General features: G+C 39.2%; 2 protein-coding genes across 2 annotated transcripts in view; one reads left to right on the plus strand and one right to left on the minus strand.

Annotated features, from left to right (window-relative positions):
• Nucleotides 1-2,914, plus strand: part of srsf5b (serine and arginine rich splicing factor 5b) — a 15,116-nt gene extending 12,202 nt beyond the window's left edge. Inside the window, exon 8 of the mRNA XM_041266662.1 lies at nt 1,776-2,914. Coding sequence (XP_041122596.1) covers nt 1,776-2,034 — 259 coding nt within the window. The 3' untranslated portion in view covers nt 2,035-2,914. The remainder of the gene's footprint in view (nt 1-1,775) is intronic.
• Nucleotides 2,500-20,092, minus strand: slc10a1 (solute carrier family 10 member 1). The gene is made up of 6 exons (XM_041266661.1): nt 19,896-20,092; nt 18,542-18,989; nt 8,923-9,127; nt 7,749-7,927; nt 5,751-5,950; nt 2,500-5,283 (listed from the first exon to the last, which is right to left on the minus strand). The coding sequence occupies exons 2-6, from the start codon at nt 18,958-18,960 to the stop codon at nt 5,222-5,224; spliced, it is 1,065 nt and encodes a 354-aa protein (XP_041122595.1). The 5' UTR covers nt 18,961-18,989; nt 19,896-20,092; the 3' UTR covers nt 2,500-5,221.
• Nucleotides 20,093-20,782: the final 690 nt, after the last annotated feature.

Here is a 20,782-nt window from a genome sequence, read left to right on the forward strand (position 1 = left end):
CACAGTCAGCTAAAACGAACACACGCATCCCGGACTTGATAGGCTTCTGAGGATTGTAGCACTTGAAGATAATCCTTCCTTTGACGCCAATGGTGCTCTCATCAATGCAAATATCTCTACCTGGGATAAATAGCTCACGGCATTTTGTGTATGTAGCTGACCACATTCCTGACCTTTTGTCCTCTTAACAAAAGCAGCCTGAGGCGGGGGGAGGGCAAAGGTGTAGTATCCAAAAGATCTGCAAGAAACGTGATCTCTTGAATACGTCTTTGTAAAAAGGACATAAAAGAATATTTCTCAGAAGAATGGGCCGACAGAATGCAGTCTGGTAACGTAACAGGTTTCCAGGAGTTCCAAATAGAATTATGATGCAGCGGTCCTGTTAGTTTTACACTTGCATATCTATTGGTTTCATTTACAATTTCAGTAAACTAAGCGTTCATGAAAAAAAGTTGAAAAAACTCCAGTGCAGTTCTCAAAGTACTCCCTTGATATCCCCTATTTACCACAGTAAATGTAAGTTACGTGAAAGCATCTTCACTTACCGATGCGGGTCTGGTTCATGGTCACTTTCCTCAGAGTCCTCAGTAAGAGAAATATTTACTTCCTCGTCACTAGATTGATCAAAATCATCATCCAAACTGCTTTCGTCTGTACTTTCTGCCTCATCCATCATCTGTGCAAGTTCTTCAGGCTGCCTTGACTTTCTCTGCCATCTCTGTGCGTCTCGGTCTGTTCAATTCGGCTTTGCTTAGCCTGTATGGACTATTCGGCTGTCTCCGCCTTCTTTTCGATCAGAGACGATTAGGGAACGCCTTGCCTCGGCTTTTTCCAGCTTAAACGCAACACATGCTTTGTTAGATTATGTCCGACAATGGAACGGAAAGGGATTTTCGCGATGTCGGACCTGGTCCAACATAGGACCGCAAAGGGTTTAAGTTAAATTTCAGTTTTCGTTTGCTTGTTCAGCTACAAAAAGGCACAAGTAAACCTCAGATTGTTACTTCTATGAAAACGTGTATGGCCACTGTTTACTGTGAAGAAATGACAAGTAAATAAATAAATGTGGTGTCAATGTCATGTACTATTTCGGGAATAAACAAAACATTTAACTTGAACTGTTATTTGGCATCCTTTGTTTTGTAGTTAATTCAGTGGGGTAAAGGAAGTCGTACACAATTTGTTCTTTACACTTGGGATATTTTACTATTTTAGCGTATTCTGTATTGTAAGGTCTTGCTAAAGGCACACACACACACACACACACACACACACACACACAGGGCTACAGCCATGCCTCCTGGCCTTGCTGCTATTATGTCTCTGCCTGCGTTCAGAGCAATATAATGGCTTTTATTATTTTTAAAAAACGAACAAATACTTAAATTAAGCGAATATCTTAACATGAAAATCCTGTGTTGGTCCCTGCACTGATTTAGTACATTTTCCAGCATACAAATGTGGGAGTTAAATTAGGTGTTTACCATTACATTTCCTGATTTCAAACCTAAAACTAATTTATGGCATAAGTTTTAAGCATGTTTTTCTGAAATCTGAGTCTGTTTAGTCTATTAATCTATTTGGATGAATCATATTTTCAGTGGTGCCTGATCCCATAATTGGCAAAATAATAAAGGCCTTTTAATGCTCTAACTTTTATTCCATAAGCTCTGTAAACTGTCACCCAATGTCACCTCAATTGCTATTTTACTGTCATTCTCTGCATTGCCTAGTGATCACGTCTGTCTGTCTCTTTGTCTCTCTGTCTCGTCCAGGTCAAGGAGTCGATCTCGTTCCCGCAGCTCCTCGCGCTCCCGTTCCCGCTCTCGTTCCAGGAGCCGCTCCAGGAGCCGTAGCCGCAAGTCTTACAGCCGTTCACGGTCCCGCAGTCGCTCCCGCTCTGCCAGCCGCTCCCCCGCCCGGGACAAGGAGGTGAAACGTAGCTCCCGAGCCCACTCTGGCTCCCCACACTCCCCTGAGCGCCGCCGCTCCAGGTCTATAACGCGCTCGCCGTCAGCAGAAAGCAGGCACTGAGACCCCCAACCGTGTGTGTGTACGTGCACTACCTCTTCAGTGTGCGTATCAATGTTGACCCAGCAAAAGGTTGTGGATATTGGACTGTCATGAGCTAAGGGGTGCTAGTCCAACTATCTAAGTTAAAAGCGGCAATTGAGGACAGTGCAGCTGCTCCTGTCTTGTTTCTATAAGCAGGCATCTCTACACTGAGTTTTGTGAAGATGAAATTTTTTTTGGGGGGGGGGAGGGGGGGTGGTACAAAATAAATCACTGAAAGTCTGTAGTGATGGCTAGCTTTTTTTTTTTTTTTTTTTTTTAAAAGAATCACAAGGTGTACAGATTTACTGAACACATCTTTGTCCAATGTTTGTTTAAATGATTTATGAAATCCTGTGAAATAGTGGTAACATTTGTATTTTGACCTGAAAATGTAACCTTGTGCATATAGGACTCTCCCAATTTTTATTTATTTTTTGTTCTGCATTGGTGGGTGCATTTAAAAAAAAAAAAAAAAATTCACCTTGGAAGAGGTATAAAACAGGGGTTCCCAATTCTGGTCCTGGTGGGCCGGTGCCCCTCCTGGTTTTTGTTTACACTGTGCCCTAAATTGCTTACTTGGAACAATAGTCGGTCCAATTAAGTAATTTAGGACAGTTGTCCCAAAAACCAGAAGGGACACTGGCCATCCAGGATGAGGATTGGACACCCCTGGTATAAAATACCTTTTAATTTTTGTATTAAAGGATTGGTTCAGAGTCCACACAGTTTAGTATTGGTGTGTATTTTAATAAAGATAAAAATAGATTTCAGCGGGATCTTTGGGAGAAATGTTCAGATCAGCATTGTAAATTATTTGTGTGCACCACTTTCAAATAAATACATAAAGCTTTACTAATTACAGTGTCGTGAATTGAAGCTTTGTTGACTTCCTAGAGTGTTTGGCTCCAGAAAGCTAGACTACGTTCACAGTTTCACCCACTTTGGTTAACTGCTTTTCACTAGTCAAGTTTTTAGATTAAAACTTCTCTTGTGTATTTTGCATCTCGCAGATAATCATGGAAAATAACCAACAAATGCATTTAAATGTCTGGCATTTGTTAAGTTCTTGCATGTTTGCAACCTTGAACTGCTGTCCCAAACCTAAAGAGTTCTGGTAAAAGATGCTGCAATCACTGCCAGAGTACTTGTTACTCAACAATGGTTTAGTACTGACACACTGCTGAATACATTTAGGCTGATTCCAGCTCAAGTCGACCAAGGAGGGGTGATTGACTGCTTATGACAAGCTTTTACATGTTTTGTCCTGGTCATTCCCTACATGGGGTGGGGGTGAAGACCAGAAATCTGGCTTTTCCACACCCTATAGAAACATTCTCACCATGTAGGCATTGCCACCATGTTTTCTACATCACCCACACAAGGAGGGTCAACTTGAGCTAGAACGATGTATGTTTAGTTTGTTTGCTTATAAATATGTTGCACAAGCCAAAGTTTAAAACTTTTTAAAATTATTTTTCTGCTCTGGCTTGCACTTTTTGTTTCCAGGTGCTTTTGATGTGGGCTAATCCAGTAAGATTTGGAGGAGACCGGGCTATCATCTTTTAAGGGGGAATCATCCTCACTCTTGCTACGAATAGTTTATTCCAAAATGTAAAATAAAATGATACTCAAATACATATTTACAAATGCCACCAAGCAGACACTCCAGGGTTCATTAGAAGATTGTAATAATTTAAACTCCCCTTTTCATGTTTTACATATTGGTGTGTCAGCTTTGAAGACCAATGCTTTAGTGTCTTTACTACTCCATGAAATTTGGAACAAAAAGCTGCTTTAACAGGCTGATATTTTCACTTTTCCAATAACTGCACATAATGGCAGAAAACATCGGTTATCCCAAACAATACCTTGGTTATGGTTTTTGCTGGATGTTATTTTTACGGGGTGCAATGTGACAATTTTGAGAAAGAAATCCTTGTATCGAATCTTGAATTTTTTTGAGCATTTAAATGTGGGTTTACTCTTCTAAACGCTAGCTTGTTTATAGGCTGTATTATACATACACATCTTAGCCATGGTATTGGGAGCTGTAACTGGATATGGCATTGTCCAGGTGAGGGGCATGTTCTCCTGGTATACCCCAGTTAAGCATCGTCGTAGATACAATCCAGCCAACAATGCTGCACTGATACTTATACCCTGATGGCTATGTTCAAGCTGATAATGCAGTGGCCTTCTCAGATGCAAAATTGTGTATGAATTGTTTTAGGTGCATGATAAATACTTCAGGCAACTTCCGTGGCCACTGCAATCCCTGGGTCTCAATCCAATTAAGCATTCTTGGGGTGAATTTGAACGAATATTTGTCACAATCCTTTGCTTCCAACTCTGCTCCATTTGTGTGAAGTGTTAATGATGGAATTGATTCCAGCACCTTGTGGAGTCTGCTGCGATGAGTCAAATGGTGGCCTAACTCAGTTATGTACAGGTCCAAATAAAGTTGCCAGGCAGTGCATTTAGGATGTGTGTTGGGCCATGGGTACCTTTTTAATTTCAACTCCTTTCATTTCAGTTACAGTTGTGATTTTAGTATTGTCCTTTATTTAAAGTATTGATAATATAACAATAATAAAGAAAGTGTTAGTGATGTATTTGGCATTAGTTAAAAACACAGTCTGCATCTAAACATTCTAAACATCAGATATTAAGTTTGAATGCACATTTTTACCATCTACATCTCTTGTCCTTTATTGCCAAATAGTTGTGATACTGTAAGTTCCATTCTTTAGTGCAATAAATGATTCCTTCATTTTTTACCTCACCCCTGTCTATCTTCCAGTCAGGAAATACATCTGCAGTTCATACTAGCACTGGTTGTGTGACAGTTCAGTAGCAAGATTACCTGAGACATTATACACCAACAAAAAAACCCAGCTAGTGACAAATCAGTCCCATTTTTTGAAAGGTTTCTTTAAATGATATACTGCTCTGGCTGCATTGAAATGAACATACCCCAAGCTCGGTGAATTGAACACCTCTGTCAAGTTATGTTCAACAGACTATCACTCTTGATACAGTGAAGAGGAGGACTTGTCTGATTGAAGCACACTTCCTCCCCTCATGGTTCTTATCATTAATAGCAGCGTTTCCAGTTGAAAAGGGCAGAGGCATGCAGGCGTCGGACACTTATCGGTGTAGCACGGGTCTACGGCAGCTTCACTTCGTCCACTTTACTGTCCACAGCTACATACACAATCTTAGCAGAATCTGGGTGAGAAAAGAAAACAAACAATACATCAGGGTGGAAGCTTGCAGTTTTTAAATCTGATTTCCTACATTTATTGTTTTTTTATTTTTGTTAGGGGTATTAACATACTGCTCATCTTTCTTGGTGTCAGAAGTGAAGGGCATTAAAATTTTAACAATATACGAATATGGACTGGAATTGAGGTGTATTATGGAACTATAGCCTCTGAGGGGATGTAGTGTCCCATAGGGGATTAGATTACATGAAGCCAAAGACTGACAGTAGTTTTCCTCAATACCTAGTGCATCTATATAGAGTTGACACAATGAATTGTAGTTACGCCATGACAATACCTAATGGATCTATATAGAGGAGACACCATGAATTGTAGTTACTCCACGAATGAGGATAAGGCTGAATAACCCTGGAGCCCCCGGTAGGGCGGGTTGTTTATGGCTCTCCTTACGAGAAATGACAGAATACTTGCCGTCTGCTTGTGGCCTCATCCTTTCGTAACATCTGAAGAGAATGATGAAAAGCAGGGCCTCTCCAGCCTGGAACAGGATGTAGATGAGAGGGAACAGGTACAGGGGTCCGATGACCTCAGCTGGGAAAGCCACTTTCAGAATAGTAGAGCACAGCTGGATATTTTGGCAGCCTGTCTCCATGGAGACCGTCCTTTTGCACCTGAACATGAAACACCAGAACAGTAGGAATCGGAGGCTTTGCTGCAAATGGGGGAGAGTCCTCAATCTACAGGACAACCCACACAAGCAGTGCACACACGGGAGAGTCATCATAATCTATAGGACAGCCCACACAAGCAGTGCACACAGGATAGTCCTGATAATCTGCAGGACAGCCCACACAAGCAATGCACAAACGGGAGAGTCCTCATAATCTACAGGACAACCCACACAAGCAATGCACACACGGGAGAGTCCTCATAATCTACAGGACAACCCACACAAGCAATGCACACACAGAGGATAGGCCTGATAATCTCTACAACACTCTAAAAATATGCTCAATATTTTAATGAGTAAAACATCTCGCAGGTAGAATGTTACCCCAAAATGTTCTCCTTTTTCTTGAAAGCAGTATACCTGGGGATGCGGAGTTTGTTGCTGGACAACTTCACTCAGATTACTTCTCACTAAATACCCTAGTATCCCTGAATAGTATAATTGCCTCCTCTTTAAAAATATGCTATTGATTTTATTTAGCAATCCATCACACAAGTTCAGTGGTACCCTAAATATGATTTATTTACTAACAATGCTGGATGACTGAGCATTTGTTCTCTATTTTACCCAAAAAGAGACTGCCAAGACTGGTACAGTATTCAGTGTAGTGTGTCCCTGGCAGTCCTGAGCCAGAAATCTATTCTGAGGGTAACATAAAGAGAAAATGTCACACCTAGTCATTCTGCATTGGTAGCAAGTGGATTATATCTGGGGACCACAGCACCTGTGGGAGAGAATGTTCATTAAAATCTCTTGCATATTTTTAAAGAGAAGAGTATTTTCTATTGAGGGATACCAAAATATTTAGCGAGCAAGTAGTCTGAGTGAAGTTATCTGACACAAACTCCTCATCCTCAGCTGTACTGCTTTCCTAGAGAAAGGAGAACATTTCAGAGGACCATTCTACTTGTGAGATGTCTTGCTCATTCAAATATTGATCATATCTTTAAAGAGGAGACGCTTTTCTATTCAGAGATACCAGCGTACTGAGTAAGTAAGGGGTCTGAGTGAGGAAAAATGGGCAATGCAATCCCAAACTCTAGTCTTGCTGTAAATCATTTGTTGTTGCCATAATTTGTGCCTATGCTGTAGGTTCACTGCAAAAGGCGGTGCAGATTTGCTGTAGCTATTAGGAAAGAAAAGAAAAATCCATGTAGTTATTGTCGTGGGACAAAGGGATAGACATTAGGGTTCAGATTTTGTATGATGACCCAAAATATTCAATAGTTTAGACAAGAAGAAATGTTTGGCATCACTTGGCTTGAGGCTCTATTGCGTGGCTGTGTACATGAGTCGATAGACCTCCTGTGGTTGAATATGGGGAACTGAAGAAAGGTGGTGATTGCGAGTAGTGTGGGGGTGTGAGTTGATTGAATGAAAAGAAGGAAAGTCAAAGGCCAACTTATATATTTTTTTGATTGACTGAAAGGTGATGTAATGTGTGGGTATGTGCAAGCAGTCTAAGAACTAAATTAAAAAACTTGCATTAAATGAGAAATACAATTGTAAACAGATAATGCAGCTTTCATGGCTTTTCATGCCTTAATGCTTGGGCAGTGTGCAGTACTTCTGTGACTGTATTCAGAGCTGTTACATTGACTTTCTTCACAGGGAGACAGGGGGCAGTGTGCAGTACTTCTATGACTGTATTCAGAGTTGTTACATTGACTTTCCTCACAGGGACACGGGGCAGTGTGCAGTACTTCTGCACATGTATTCATGAATTATGGCTTACTTACTTCTCATTGAGACGGAAGAGGCTGGAGAGAATGTAGCCGAACAGGTACCCGGCGAGCGGCATGAAAGCGGCTGTGCCGATCAGAGTGGGAGACAGGACACTCCAGATCGTGCTTCCAATCACCATGCCTGAGAGGACGGCTATCGCCACTGAGGCCAGCAGCAGAATGCTCATTCCAGCCTGGAACAGAAGGACAGATGGGCTGCTTACTTACACACTTACAAAGCAACTGTTTACATGATCTGGATGGGAACCCTTCAATGTTCATTGTCCTTCAGAAACCAGGACCACAGGAAGAAGCTGGAAATGATCTGGAGATATACTAAGGACAGAGGGAAGAAGAGACGTCTGTACACAGAGAGTGGTGAGGGGATGGAATGGGTTACCTACCCATGTTTCTGATGCTCAATCACTGGCACTTGACCAAGAGTAATACTTTCTTATGCTCTTATATGTATCACATTTATTGCAAAGCATTTACTTGAAGGAATGCTAATGCTAAGCCAGCATTTTTAAAGCTCTGCTACATTACCATCTTAAACTAGCCCCTTTTCAGATTTGTCTCAAGATTCACTCAGATTTATAAATCAGTCAGTCTGTTGAAATGACTCCTTAAGATTCCAGACATTCTGAATTGTTTTATTTGTAAAAAACAATCGTCTGACATAAATTACTCGATAGTCAACAGTAAATACATTTTTGTTTTCTTTTTTACATATGAAACGTGCCTTGGGTCTTGATTTTCATATCCCTGGTACACACATTTGATAGATCTTATTTACATATTTTGCTGATTGACCTCAAACTGTTGTATGTGACTTACTGGAACAAAAATGCATAGGTTTTTATTAATGTTGAAAACTCTCACAGTTTACCTAATGGTTTCAACTCTTAAATAAACTTGAATAAATCTATAGTGAAACGCATCATCCTGGCACCAAGGGCACTGAAAGAGCTATACTGTTTCATAGTATAGAAATTGAAAGGGGACACACTGGTACAATGCATTTAACCCAAAGCTTTGAAAACATACATAATTTCAACAGGAATGAAAAGGAACCCGAAATCAGATGTAGTGAATAAACAGTATCATCCAGTGCTCCACTCCACACTGGGAGTGACCAGGAACATAGATTGCTCCTGTATCACTGGCACATTCCTCTGCCATCTCCTACCCGGATGATGATCTTGGAGTATTGCGGCGCCCTGGCATTGAGGAAGACCCCGATGGCGCAGGGTACCAGCGTCATGGCGAGAGCGATGGTGATCCCGCCGTAAGGAACTGCGTTCTCCACGTTGGCCAGGCCCTGACAGTACAGGTAGAGCAGCAGCGGCATCATGCCCAGAGCCAGCACCGTGGAGCAAGTCGTCATGACGATACTACAGGGGGAGGAGCACAGAGTAATATTAAAGATGGGTGTGACTTGCTCTGCGGACTGACTGAGTCGCATGTTGGTCTTTGAGCCGGTGTTATGCCTAAAAGTGTCATCTGGCATAATTTGGCATGTATAGGTGCCCAATAGTGTCACATCGTTATTTAAATGGAGACACTATTTGGCAGTGACACTATTGGTTACCTAGAGATGCCAAATAGTGTCTTTCGTTATTTAAACGGATACACTATTTGGCGTGACACTATTGTACGCCATAAACCTGCTTTCCGTTTGGTTGCATCTTTAATTAATAAGAAAATTAATGCGAGTTGGAAGACGTCTGTAGCACAACATGTAACTCATTAAGTATGACAGGTTACAATAAGTTCTGCTTTACTTATTTAAAACATGACCATGCAGTCTTAAAATGTCAAAATACACACACACAGCTGAATTAAGTAAAACATCCCTAAAGGTAAGTTGACGGCAGATTTCCAAACATCTCTAAGTTACTCAGTTTCGCGGCAGATTTCCAAACTTTACTCAGTTACGTAAAGATGTTTTAATTTTAAGTTTAAGTTTACGTTCTAAAGTGAAGTTTTTCGAGTACCGCCGTATACTTCAAGGGAATTTACCCTCAGATAAAAAAATTAAAAACATTTTCTAATGCAACAGGTTCTTTAATTTTTAGACTGACACTATTTGGCAATGAAAATGACAACTTTACAGTAAGCATGCATAGATGAATTCACATGCGCACAAACGACAGAAAGGACACTTTTCTGACGATGACACTTTTTGGCATAACACCGGGACTACCAGGGACAATGCTACGCTTTGATTGCCATTGATTGGTACTCAGTTGTAAAGGCAGGTGAACAGTAACCTATTACTCGTTATCCATTTCTTCAGAAAAAAAGTAATATAATGTCCTTATTACTTGATAAAAAATAAAAAATAAAAATAGCGCGTTTTATTACTCGTTATATTTCTTTCTCGTCTTGTTCTAGGAAACCGTTTTTGTGACTGTCGTTTACTTTTTAACTATACGTCTGGTAATTTATTAACTGTGTCAAACAGGTTTTTAAAATGTTTGTACTATAAATATACTTCATTTTTGGCATATAAACATAATGTACTGTAGTTTTCCTGACTTCCATTAATTTTGCAGTATAAAGAGAAAATCATACAAACTATAGAATTCAATAAAACCAAATAGCAAATCAACAATAACAAAAACAAAACTAAATAAAACAGTAAACATAAAAAACAACGATTCAATCAATGTGGCCACTACTGTAAACAAACAAGCAAATAAATAAATAAATAAATAAATAAATAAAAGTGGTAAGTACAGTCAAGTATAAAACTCCTCTCGATGTTGTCCTGTATAAACTTCAAAATGAGCAATGGTAGGTGCATTTTCTGTATGAAATTTTTGAAGGCTATCATTAAAATTTGGTAGGGATATACATTTTTGGTTCGTAGTGCCTAGCCTTATTCAAATACAAGGCTCAGAAAAACTGATTTGATTGCCTCACGGCTTATTATTGTCGTAAGACATCTCGGAAGAGATTGCGCTGTCGGTGTTGAGGCACCAACATTAGAGCAGTTCGGCGCGTCGGGGTTAAAAAAGGAAAGACCATCAATGTAGGTGTATAACAGAGAAAAGGTAACGGACGAACTTGTTTCTTTTTTGCTGAAAGCAACTGTAATATTATTACACCATATATATATATATATATATATATATATATATATATATATATATATATATAATATATATATATATATATATATATATATATATATATTGCAGCCGTTACTGACAAACGTTAATATTATCCAACAGCTAACGTTACTAAGTATAGCGAGCTATCCCAACTATGTTAGTTTCATTAAAACATCTTAAAGGGAATTGCTCCGAAATGCTGAATATCTGCACAGCCCCAATACAAAGACATGACAGGCTGGATAAATAAATGTCTTGAAGAGTCTGCCGATAGCGCAGTGACAGCAGTCTGGCGTCGAGCCCAAACTCTGAGAGTCAAGCAGAACTAAGAACCCTAAAACAAGAAAGCACTTGTCATATAATAGCTTTAACTAGAGGAAGCATTGAGTTAATTTGGAGATACATCTCCTTCACTAGTATAACATCCTGGACTTTGTCTCATATTTTATTCCTATGTGGACTGTTTTCTGCTTGTACACTCTGCACCCTGTAGTTAATGCTTAAATAAGTGATTACAACCCCCAAAACGTAAAGACCCGACCTGCAGTATTATGTAAATAATAACTGTGTGCAAGAAATGTTCATGTTGTAAAACCTATCACCTGCAGATTAGCTGTACTATCGTCACTAGTGTGCATAATGCAAAGGTCATAAATGGATATTCAACCCCTGATGTCCAAGGCCATGAGAGTATGCATATGTTATTAAGTGCTTCAAGGCTGGATCATTGACACTGTTATATATCTTCTTAGTTTACAACATGTACCCTGGCCAGTAACAGTGCTCCATAATGCTATTCCATGTGCCTAGTTAAAGAGATTCTCGCATTTGACTGTTAACAGGCCCACAGATCTTTGTTTTCCAGGTAAATGTTCCTGAGGCCCCGGCTGTCTGTAATCCTTGCAGGACAGGTGCCCTCAATCTATCAGATTCTGGAATCCTTGCAGCACAGGCGCCCTCAATCTAGCAGATTCTGGAATCCTTGCAGCACAGGTGCTTTCAGTCTAGCAGATTCTGGAATCCTTGCAGCACAGGTGCCCTCAATCTAGCAGATTCTGGAATCCTTGCAGCACAGGTGCCCTCAATCTAGCAGATTCTAGAATCCTTGCAGCACAGGTGCCCTCAATCTAGTAGATTCTAGAATCCTTGTAGCACAGGTGCCCTCAATCTAGCAGATTCTTGAATCCTTGCAGCACAGGTGCCCTCAATCTAGTAGATGCATGTCCTACAAAACACCAACTCTGTGACTGGCAAAACATGAAGTACATGTATTTTGTTATCTTCCAAGCTACCATTCTGTGGAGACCTGCCTGGTTGCCTTGGTAGCCACTGAACAGTCATGGCTTAATCCCAAACAAAGACAAGGACAAGTACAATTATTTAATGCTAATGCTGCATAAAGTACAAAAACCATCAGTTATCTAAATCACAGCAAGTGTTTGTTTTGTTAATTGGTACTAAAAGCCACTATAAGTATAGCTATGCCATAATTAAAATACAATATACCGGTACCCACGATACCAAAATATTACCATACAGGCAGTATTGGGCTATTTAATGTGCCATGATAATATGACTGTGCCATGACAGTACTGCCATTATTTGACATGAATGTGCTTTAAAAATGCAGGATGCTTAACAACCAGATGAAGTATTTCTTGTGAAAAAACAAAACTTCCCAGTGTTGTTCAAGCTCATTAGAGCTCATTATACCTCTGGGGATTACTTGACATGTTATGTTTAACTGAAACATGGCTCAGTGCTGATGATAGTGATGATAATCACATTATTAAACAAGAAAATAATCAATGTTATGCTTCATTTGAATTGTTGATCCTTATGTTAAATATGCAATTACCTGTTCTTATTGTAGTCATACCTTCTGCCTCAATTTAATGAATCTTTTTCTGAGAGAAATTGCCAATTTCCTGTCAATGCTTTTTGCTAAACATAGCAGGGACCTTTTGCTTAATAGATTAATATACATGTAGATGTTGAACCTGATCCTAAAGCTATGTAATTTCTGAGGCTTTTAGATTCTCTTGATTACACCCAGCATGTTACAGGACATGCACACAATCATGGCTTTTAGATTCTCTTGATTACACTCAGCATGTTACAGGACATGCACACAATCATGGCTTTTAGATTTTCTTGATTACACTCAGCATTTCTAGCACTGTCATTAGTTTGTTCAGCTCTTATTTCTCTGGGTGTGTTTAGGTCTGTTACTGGGGCGGTTTCCTCAGGGGTTCCCCAGGGCTCCGTATTGAGGCCTCTTATTTAGTTATGTATATTTTCCCACTTGGTCAAATTCACACTTGGACACTCATGTTTACTTGCAAACTAAACCTGACATTGAAGCTGTTTCTGTATTACTAATATATATATATATATATATATATATATATATATATATATATATATATATATATATATATATATATATATATATATATATATATATATATTAAACTTTGGATGCAACAACATTTTTTGCAATTAAACTGATAAGAGTGAGGTCATGTTACTAGGCTCTCCGCACTGTGTAAATCTAACAGTTTAAGCATGGCCATCAATGATGTATAAACTGAGTTTGGCTCTAAAATGAAAAATTTGAAGGTCATTTTTGACCCTAGCTTAACTTTTAAACCTCGTGGACAGAATATCACCATGATGTCCTTTTTCAATTTTAGGAATATTGCCTGGCCACACACTGTTCTCTGTATGCCTGCTGTGGAGAAACTGGTCCATGCATTTGTCTCGTCCAGACTTGAGTAATGTAATGCCCTGCTTGCTGGGGTCTCCAAGAATAAATTTCAGTATGTTCAAAACTCAGCTGCCAGGGTTGTAACTAGGTCTCGATCTGGTGGTTATATTACCCTTGTTCTGGAATCCTTACATTGGCTTCCTGTTAAATTTTACATTGATTTTAAAATCTTGCTATTGACTTTTATTTGAAGGGTGTGTCTCCCCATTACATAACAGTCCTTTTGCCTATTTGTACCCCTAGATGCAATTTGCGGTCCACTGATGTTGGACTCTTATGTGTCCCCATGACCAGATTATGAACTGTGGGTGATCGGGCTTCTTTTCCTATGCGCCTAGGATATGGAATGCCCTTTCCAGGGACTCTGAATCCCTGGGTGTTTTTAAATCTCACCTTAAAACTTATTTGTTTAAACAGTCTTTTTTTTTAGATTTAATGTTTGATATTTTTTATTGTCTGTTTTTATTTGTGTTCTCATGTACACCACTCTGTAATGACTTGTCATGAAAGTTGCTTTATAAAATAAAGATTATTATTATTATATAATCAACTGCATCCAGGGTCTCTGATATAATGATGCTTTCGCTGCTCACTGCTGCTCCGTGTCTTTCACTTGATAGGTTAGTTGATAGCTACAGTGGTCTTTTGATACAATGTCCCCGGTTAGAACTAATAAAGTTTCTTCTAAATGAACCTCACCTTGGGTAACTGCTGACATACACCAAAAGATAAGGGAAGGTTGTAAACTAGAATACAGGTGGAGGACTATAACATTGTATAGTCATTCTGATATCTGAAAACAACACAGGCTGGAGTACACACCCTCATATCAAAGCTATAACAGCTAACTGTGAGACCCGTCCTCTATTGCACCCCCTCATATTGAAGCTACACCAACTAACTCTGAGGCACTTCTTAATTATTTTGAAAGTAAAATTACTAATATTAGGGTTCATATTTTTCAGGATGGTTCTGATCTTAATGTGCTGATCAGACTTATTTCATTGAATCATTTTCCCTTATTGCAATACAAGATCTGAATAAGTCAGCGATGCACATGAACTCTTCCTCTTGTTTTTTTTATATCCAAAAATCCTCAAAGGCCTTTTTTGTGATCTCTGTGACTTTGTTTTAGAAATTATTAACAGATCCTTGTCAACTGGAACAGTACCAAATGCTTTTAAAACTGCTGTGGTGAAGCTGTTACCCGAAAAATCTCACTTAGATTCTACAGTGTTGAGCAATTTTAGACCTACTGTATCTCTAATGCACCTTTCAGAGCTAAGATCATGTAGAAGGTAGCAGCCAAACAGCTTAATACAGTATGTTTCTTGACTGATAAGACACTTCATGGCCTAGCACCTGATCTAAAGAGCTTTTGTCCTGTTGTGATCCTAGATGTGCTTTAAGGTTGGCTGATTCTGTTCTTCTGTCCCTCCCAAAGATTAAGACAAAAAGAAAAGGAGAAAGCTTTCAGTTACAATGCTCCAGGAAAGGAGAAAGAGTTCAGTTACAATGCTCCAGGAAAGGTGAAAGAGCTTCCAGTTACAATGCTCTCAGGAAAGGAGAAAGAGCTTTTAGATACAATGCTCCAGATGAGCATTTTATACAAAATGTTAAGTGTTCTTTCTTCCTTTTTTATTTCTCTGCTAATATTGATTTTTTTTTGGTTTTGATCATTTTACTATAACTTTGTCATGCTCATGTTTTTAATTGTTTTAATTAATTGCATTGTCATTTTTGTTTTTATTGACTTGTAAAGCAATTTGAGATACTGTTGTATATATAAATAAATACATTTACTTACATACTTACTTTCTCATTCAATTGCACAGTCAGTAACCCTGACTCGTATCAACAATGTTTTGTATATGCAAACAGTACATGAAATGAATAATGCTCTCAATTACAGTGAACCCTTCATCAGAGGCAAGGTAGCGCTGGATTTTATATACATATTATTGAAGTCATTAATTTGAAAAATATTGTTGCAAGTGAAAGTAAAGGTTATCTAGACAGGGGTGCATCCTACATACATAAACTAGACAGGGGTGCATATCACATACATAGACTAGACAGGGGTGCATATCACATATGTAAACTAGACAGGTGCATCCCACATACATAAACTAGACAGGGGTGCATCCTACATACATAAACTAGACAGGGGTGCATATCACATACATAAAGTAGACTGGGGTGCATATCACATACATAAACTAGACTGGGGTGCATCCTACATACATAAACTAGACTGGGGTGCATCCTACATATATAAACTAGACTGGGGTGCATCCTACATACATAAACATGGTTAACTAATCATTTAAAGCAAGAGAAACAACACAAAACTAGTTTATGTTATTATTTAAATTATTGTATTCATCGAATAAACATTGCTTTAAAGTTCTAAGCATTTTTCAAAATATTGTAGTTATTTATTTAAAAAAACAACAACATGCTATCAGTAAATGTCTTTTAAAATTCAAAAACACAAATATAACCTACACAAATAAATATTATTTTGTACATAAATTCAACATGGAAAAAAATCTAGTAACTAACGACCAAACAATTTGTCAACACATACTTGTGCTTCAATAAGTTGCAGTGCATAAAAAAGCAGTTTCATAGGGGCATTGCTGAGAATTATTTTAATGGCCTACTATTGTTGCCTAGTGTTAAAGATTTATATATGGAGCACACAAATTCTAAATACATTGAAAGGGCAGCTATGTTTGTGCTTGTGTAGTAAAGATGACACTGTATTTCACCAAACCTAGACCCATGCCATGCTTTGTATAACTATGGTAGCCTAGCCTTCCATAACTTGAAGAAACAGCAACCTGCAAGTATATATATATATATATATATATATATATATATATATATATATATATATATATATATATATATATATATATATATATATATATATATATACACTCAGCTCTTGATCCCATGATTGTTTGTTTTGTTTCCAGTCAGTGTATTCTCAGGTAAGAATTGTTGGCACTTTTGACTCTTTTTAGATAGTTTTAAAAGTATTCAAATGCATAAATATTCCTAAAATATGAGAAATAATTTGTTATGTTTTTCTAGGAATGTTTGGCAACAATCTTGTTTGAGCTAGAGTTGTTAAATCTTTGTGAAACACATTTTTAAGAAAGTGGTTGTGTTCTGTGGTGTGCAGTTAAATAAGCACCATAAATGCTTCCCACTGCATTATGTGCTTACATTCAAACTAAACCCCTAGAAACCCTACAAACAGCAAGCCCAGTACTATTGAAGAGCAATCAGGGGTTTTCATCAACATACACAATATAATAATACGTGAAGTCCTACAGAAAAACAGCTTCATGTGAACTTTGTTTAACGTGAAAAGCGATTAACGTTTATGTGCATGAAGTAAAAACAGATGCCAACAAATGTTACAAATAACAAGCTTTACACTTCCCAATACTGTTCCAAAATTGGGGTTCTCATTAACATAACACAATATTTGCAAAGCTAGGGGATTTAAATGTGTTTTTATTATTTTTTTTAACATTGGACTTTGCTGTGGTGTTCTATGCACGAATTGGCATCTGTATATAAGATTTGGAAACTTGTTGTCTTTCCGAAAGGAGACTCCACCCATCAATCTCATATGTTACCAGTTTGTCCAGTTAAATAGGTCTCTCTGCCCACAAACCCCTGTCGTTACTTTGTTTGGTCCTCCTCCCTGCCTCCACCCTGCAGCGTGTCTTGTCTAGGGGGAAGGTGGCCCCAAGTGCCACTTGTCCTGCCCGCTGGCCGAGCCATTCTTAATCACTGTATTGCATTCATCTCAGCTCAGCCAGCATAGGGGCGGCTATCGAGCTCTAGTGGATAAGGCCATGGGCCAAATTGTAATGTGAATGTATTATGTCTCTGTCAGTTATTATGTTCATGTTGGGCATAACTGTAGATTCATGTGCCATCAGGCATATATTTCGCAACCAATAAACTGTTATTTTTACTAGTAAGTGGATGTCTTCTTTCTGAAATGGCAGATGCATCACTGGAATTGGCTGATTTCTGATATGTGATTTACATATCTCACTATTGTGGCGGGGTGGGGGGTGGGGGGGTAATCCAAATATAAAAACATCCAAATTGGGGCTTGATTAAAAAAATGTTGAGAACCTCTACTTAGATATATCTAAAATCTATAGAAGCATCCATATGAATATCCCTGGTGAAAATGTTTGTAGGGATGGCACTGTGGCAAAGTGCCCCGCCCCTGTGTGTATTTTGTGTTGTATGTTGTGTGTTAATGTTGGTGTATAGTCATTGGTACATGGGATATAAACGGGTCTGTGTAACACGAGTGTTTAAAATGTATATTTGTATTTAGGCATGAGGATTGCACAGCTCTTCACGTGCAAGCAAAATGTAATAATATGTGAGAACAGGGAATTGCACTTTATTAATTCACATGCGGTTGTACCGTGACTCCAATTGAATGATTGATTAGCAATCGAGTCTCGGTACAGCTGCATAAAAGCGGCATGTTTTCACTCACTCGGGGTTCTGTGTTCGGTGAGTGGAGAACGGGATTGGAGACGGAGGTAATAGTAATAATAATAACAATAGTAATAATAGTTAAAAATATCATCTCACTGTGTTTGTTTAGGGTTAGGCCGTTTTGTTTGTCTCTTTAATTTGGCGAATGTGCCGTGTCCTGAGTTTTTGTTTGTCTTGCAAACTTTTATTTTCTGTCTGTCTGTTCATTATTAAATGCTGAGCGAGACCATTAGCTCAGCTTCGCCAAACTCCACCTCTTTTTGTTTATTTCCTGGTTCCTGTTTCTGGTCTGATGTCCCCCACTCCAGCCGTCTTTGTGACATGCACCTACAAAATGAAATACAATACAACTCTGAATGGGAAATCCTCACCTGAGGTTCATGTCCCCCTTGAGTGCCAGGGCAAAGATGTTGGACAGGTTTCCTCCTGGGCAGCAGCCACAGATAAGCACTGTAATGGACTCAATGGAGCTGAGCTGGAAGGCTTTGGCCAGTGCAAAGGCTGTGAGCGGCATGATGCCATACTGGGCCACCACAGCGATGGCCACCCCCTTGGGCTTCAGTATGTGGACTTTAATCTTGGAGATCTCCATGGTGCAGCCCAAAGAGACCATGGTGATGAAGAGGATGATGATGGTGATGCAGCTTATGGCATTATCCATCAGGGGGGAGAAGGGGGACTGGAAGGCACTGGTGGAGTTAGACACTGTGGCGTTGAGGGTGTCCTCATGGTACCAATAGCTGTCCCCACTGTATGTCTCTTCCATCTGGTTTATGGTGGCGGTTGGCATAAGATGTCCCCTTTGCCAGCTGCTTTGCGCTGAGAAAACAAAAGTCAGCTTTTTTAATTTAATTTGAATTTAGTTTGATATTTAATTATAACGTTTTACATTATAATCTGGAGTTAACCCCATCTCAGCCCAATAGACGGTAAAGAGGTCACGTGAGGTCAGGTTTGGATGCAAGGGCAGAGGGCCCGATTCCATGCTATCCTGGACAATAACTCAATTTTGTACGTTATTTTGTTATATCAAAATATTCCTGTTTTGATATAAGTGAAATATACTGAAATATTCAATATTCTAACAAATAAACTAACACATAGTAAACATAAACTAAACATATAAAGTTAATAGATACATTTCTGCTGCTGTCATGCAGCCAGGAATTGAACCAGGAAGAGTGGCCCTTCCAGGTCGAGGTGGTCTGAAGGCAACATGACTGAGCTTACACAGAAGCCACTGAGAGAGGAAACAGCCTAGGCTTGCATCCACCCAGCACTCTCACTGCGCAGCTCACAGACACCCTGCATTTATACAGACAGGTTTCCACTGAGAGAGGAAACAGCCTAGGCTTGCATCAACCCAGCACTCTCATGAAGTATCTCACAGACACCCTGTATTTTCAGGTTTCAATGATCCCAAGGTTGAGACAGTCAAACATCTCTATTTGCATTCCTAAGTCATCATGAGATCACTGGTGCACTTTCCACTGCACCCTGTGGGATTTACGTTGCTTCAGGTTCATTCTTAACATACTTCTGAATACACCTGTGTTTCCAGTCATTCCAGCAACGTTTTCTGTTGCTTTTACTGCACTTGTCCTTTGTGTCACCCCTGCAAATAACTGTCACAATATTTCTCTACTACACACCTTCCTCAATCCATCACTAGGTGTAATTCAGGTTGGTATCTCAGCCAGCATCCAGCTATTCCAATCAACTTACCAACACCCCTGGATCCAGTCCTCCAAACTGCTTTTCAGATCCACAATGATTCTGCCATGTAGCGTCTTTTACCAGACAGACTTTTCACCACAGTCCTTGCAGACTTCCCTGCCAGTGAGCCAACCGCTGCCACCTAGACTCTTCCCTTTCCTACCCTAGGCTTCCACTGGCAAGGCTTTCCTCTGCCATCAGCACCAGCTATTCAGGTTATTGTTCACTGAGTGAAGTAGGAATTTAATACAATCAAAGAGACACAAAGGTTCCATTTATGTGTAGCTTCACAGTCCCTGAAAATTCAATGAAAAGGAGGGGGTTAAACCACCCTGTAGGGGGTTTAATTACTATGGGGAACTGGCCATGCTTGGGAAAGAATCTCACTTGAAAAAGAAAAGAAAAAGATGCAGATTTTTCTGTTTACTTACAAGGTTGCTACAATGAGTCCCTGATAAAGGCAGATGGGAGCATCAAGTCCCTCTCCACCTATCAACTCAGAGCATCCTCATAATTGCGTAATAACGACACAATACCTGAAAGGTTCAGAATATTTATATACAATCTGTTTATTGGAATATAGTCAAATACAATCTGAAATGGCTACAGGAGGCCAAAGAGTGTGTGATAAAAGCTTGGTGAGGAATGATGCAAAATCCAGACAGTTATTGTGTTCTGTAACAAGTTATGAACCTGGCCTGGCCTAATCTTCAGTAGCAAGCACCCCCAGGTTATGATATGCTCAATCATTTTGAACAAATATATGTGAAAACACTAAAATGGCACACAGAAAGACCTTTGGAAAGACATACAAAAGTTTAATCCCAACTGGGTATGTGGTTCTCTAGTTAGATACTGGTGGCTTGGTGGTCCAGTGGTTAAAGAAAGGTGCTTGT

The sequence above is a fragment of the Polyodon spathula genome, chromosome 12, assembly GCF_017654505.1.
Source record: "Polyodon spathula isolate WHYD16114869_AA chromosome 12, ASM1765450v1, whole genome shotgun sequence".
Lineage (NCBI taxonomy): Eukaryota > Metazoa > Chordata > Actinopteri > Acipenseriformes > Polyodontidae > Polyodon > Polyodon spathula.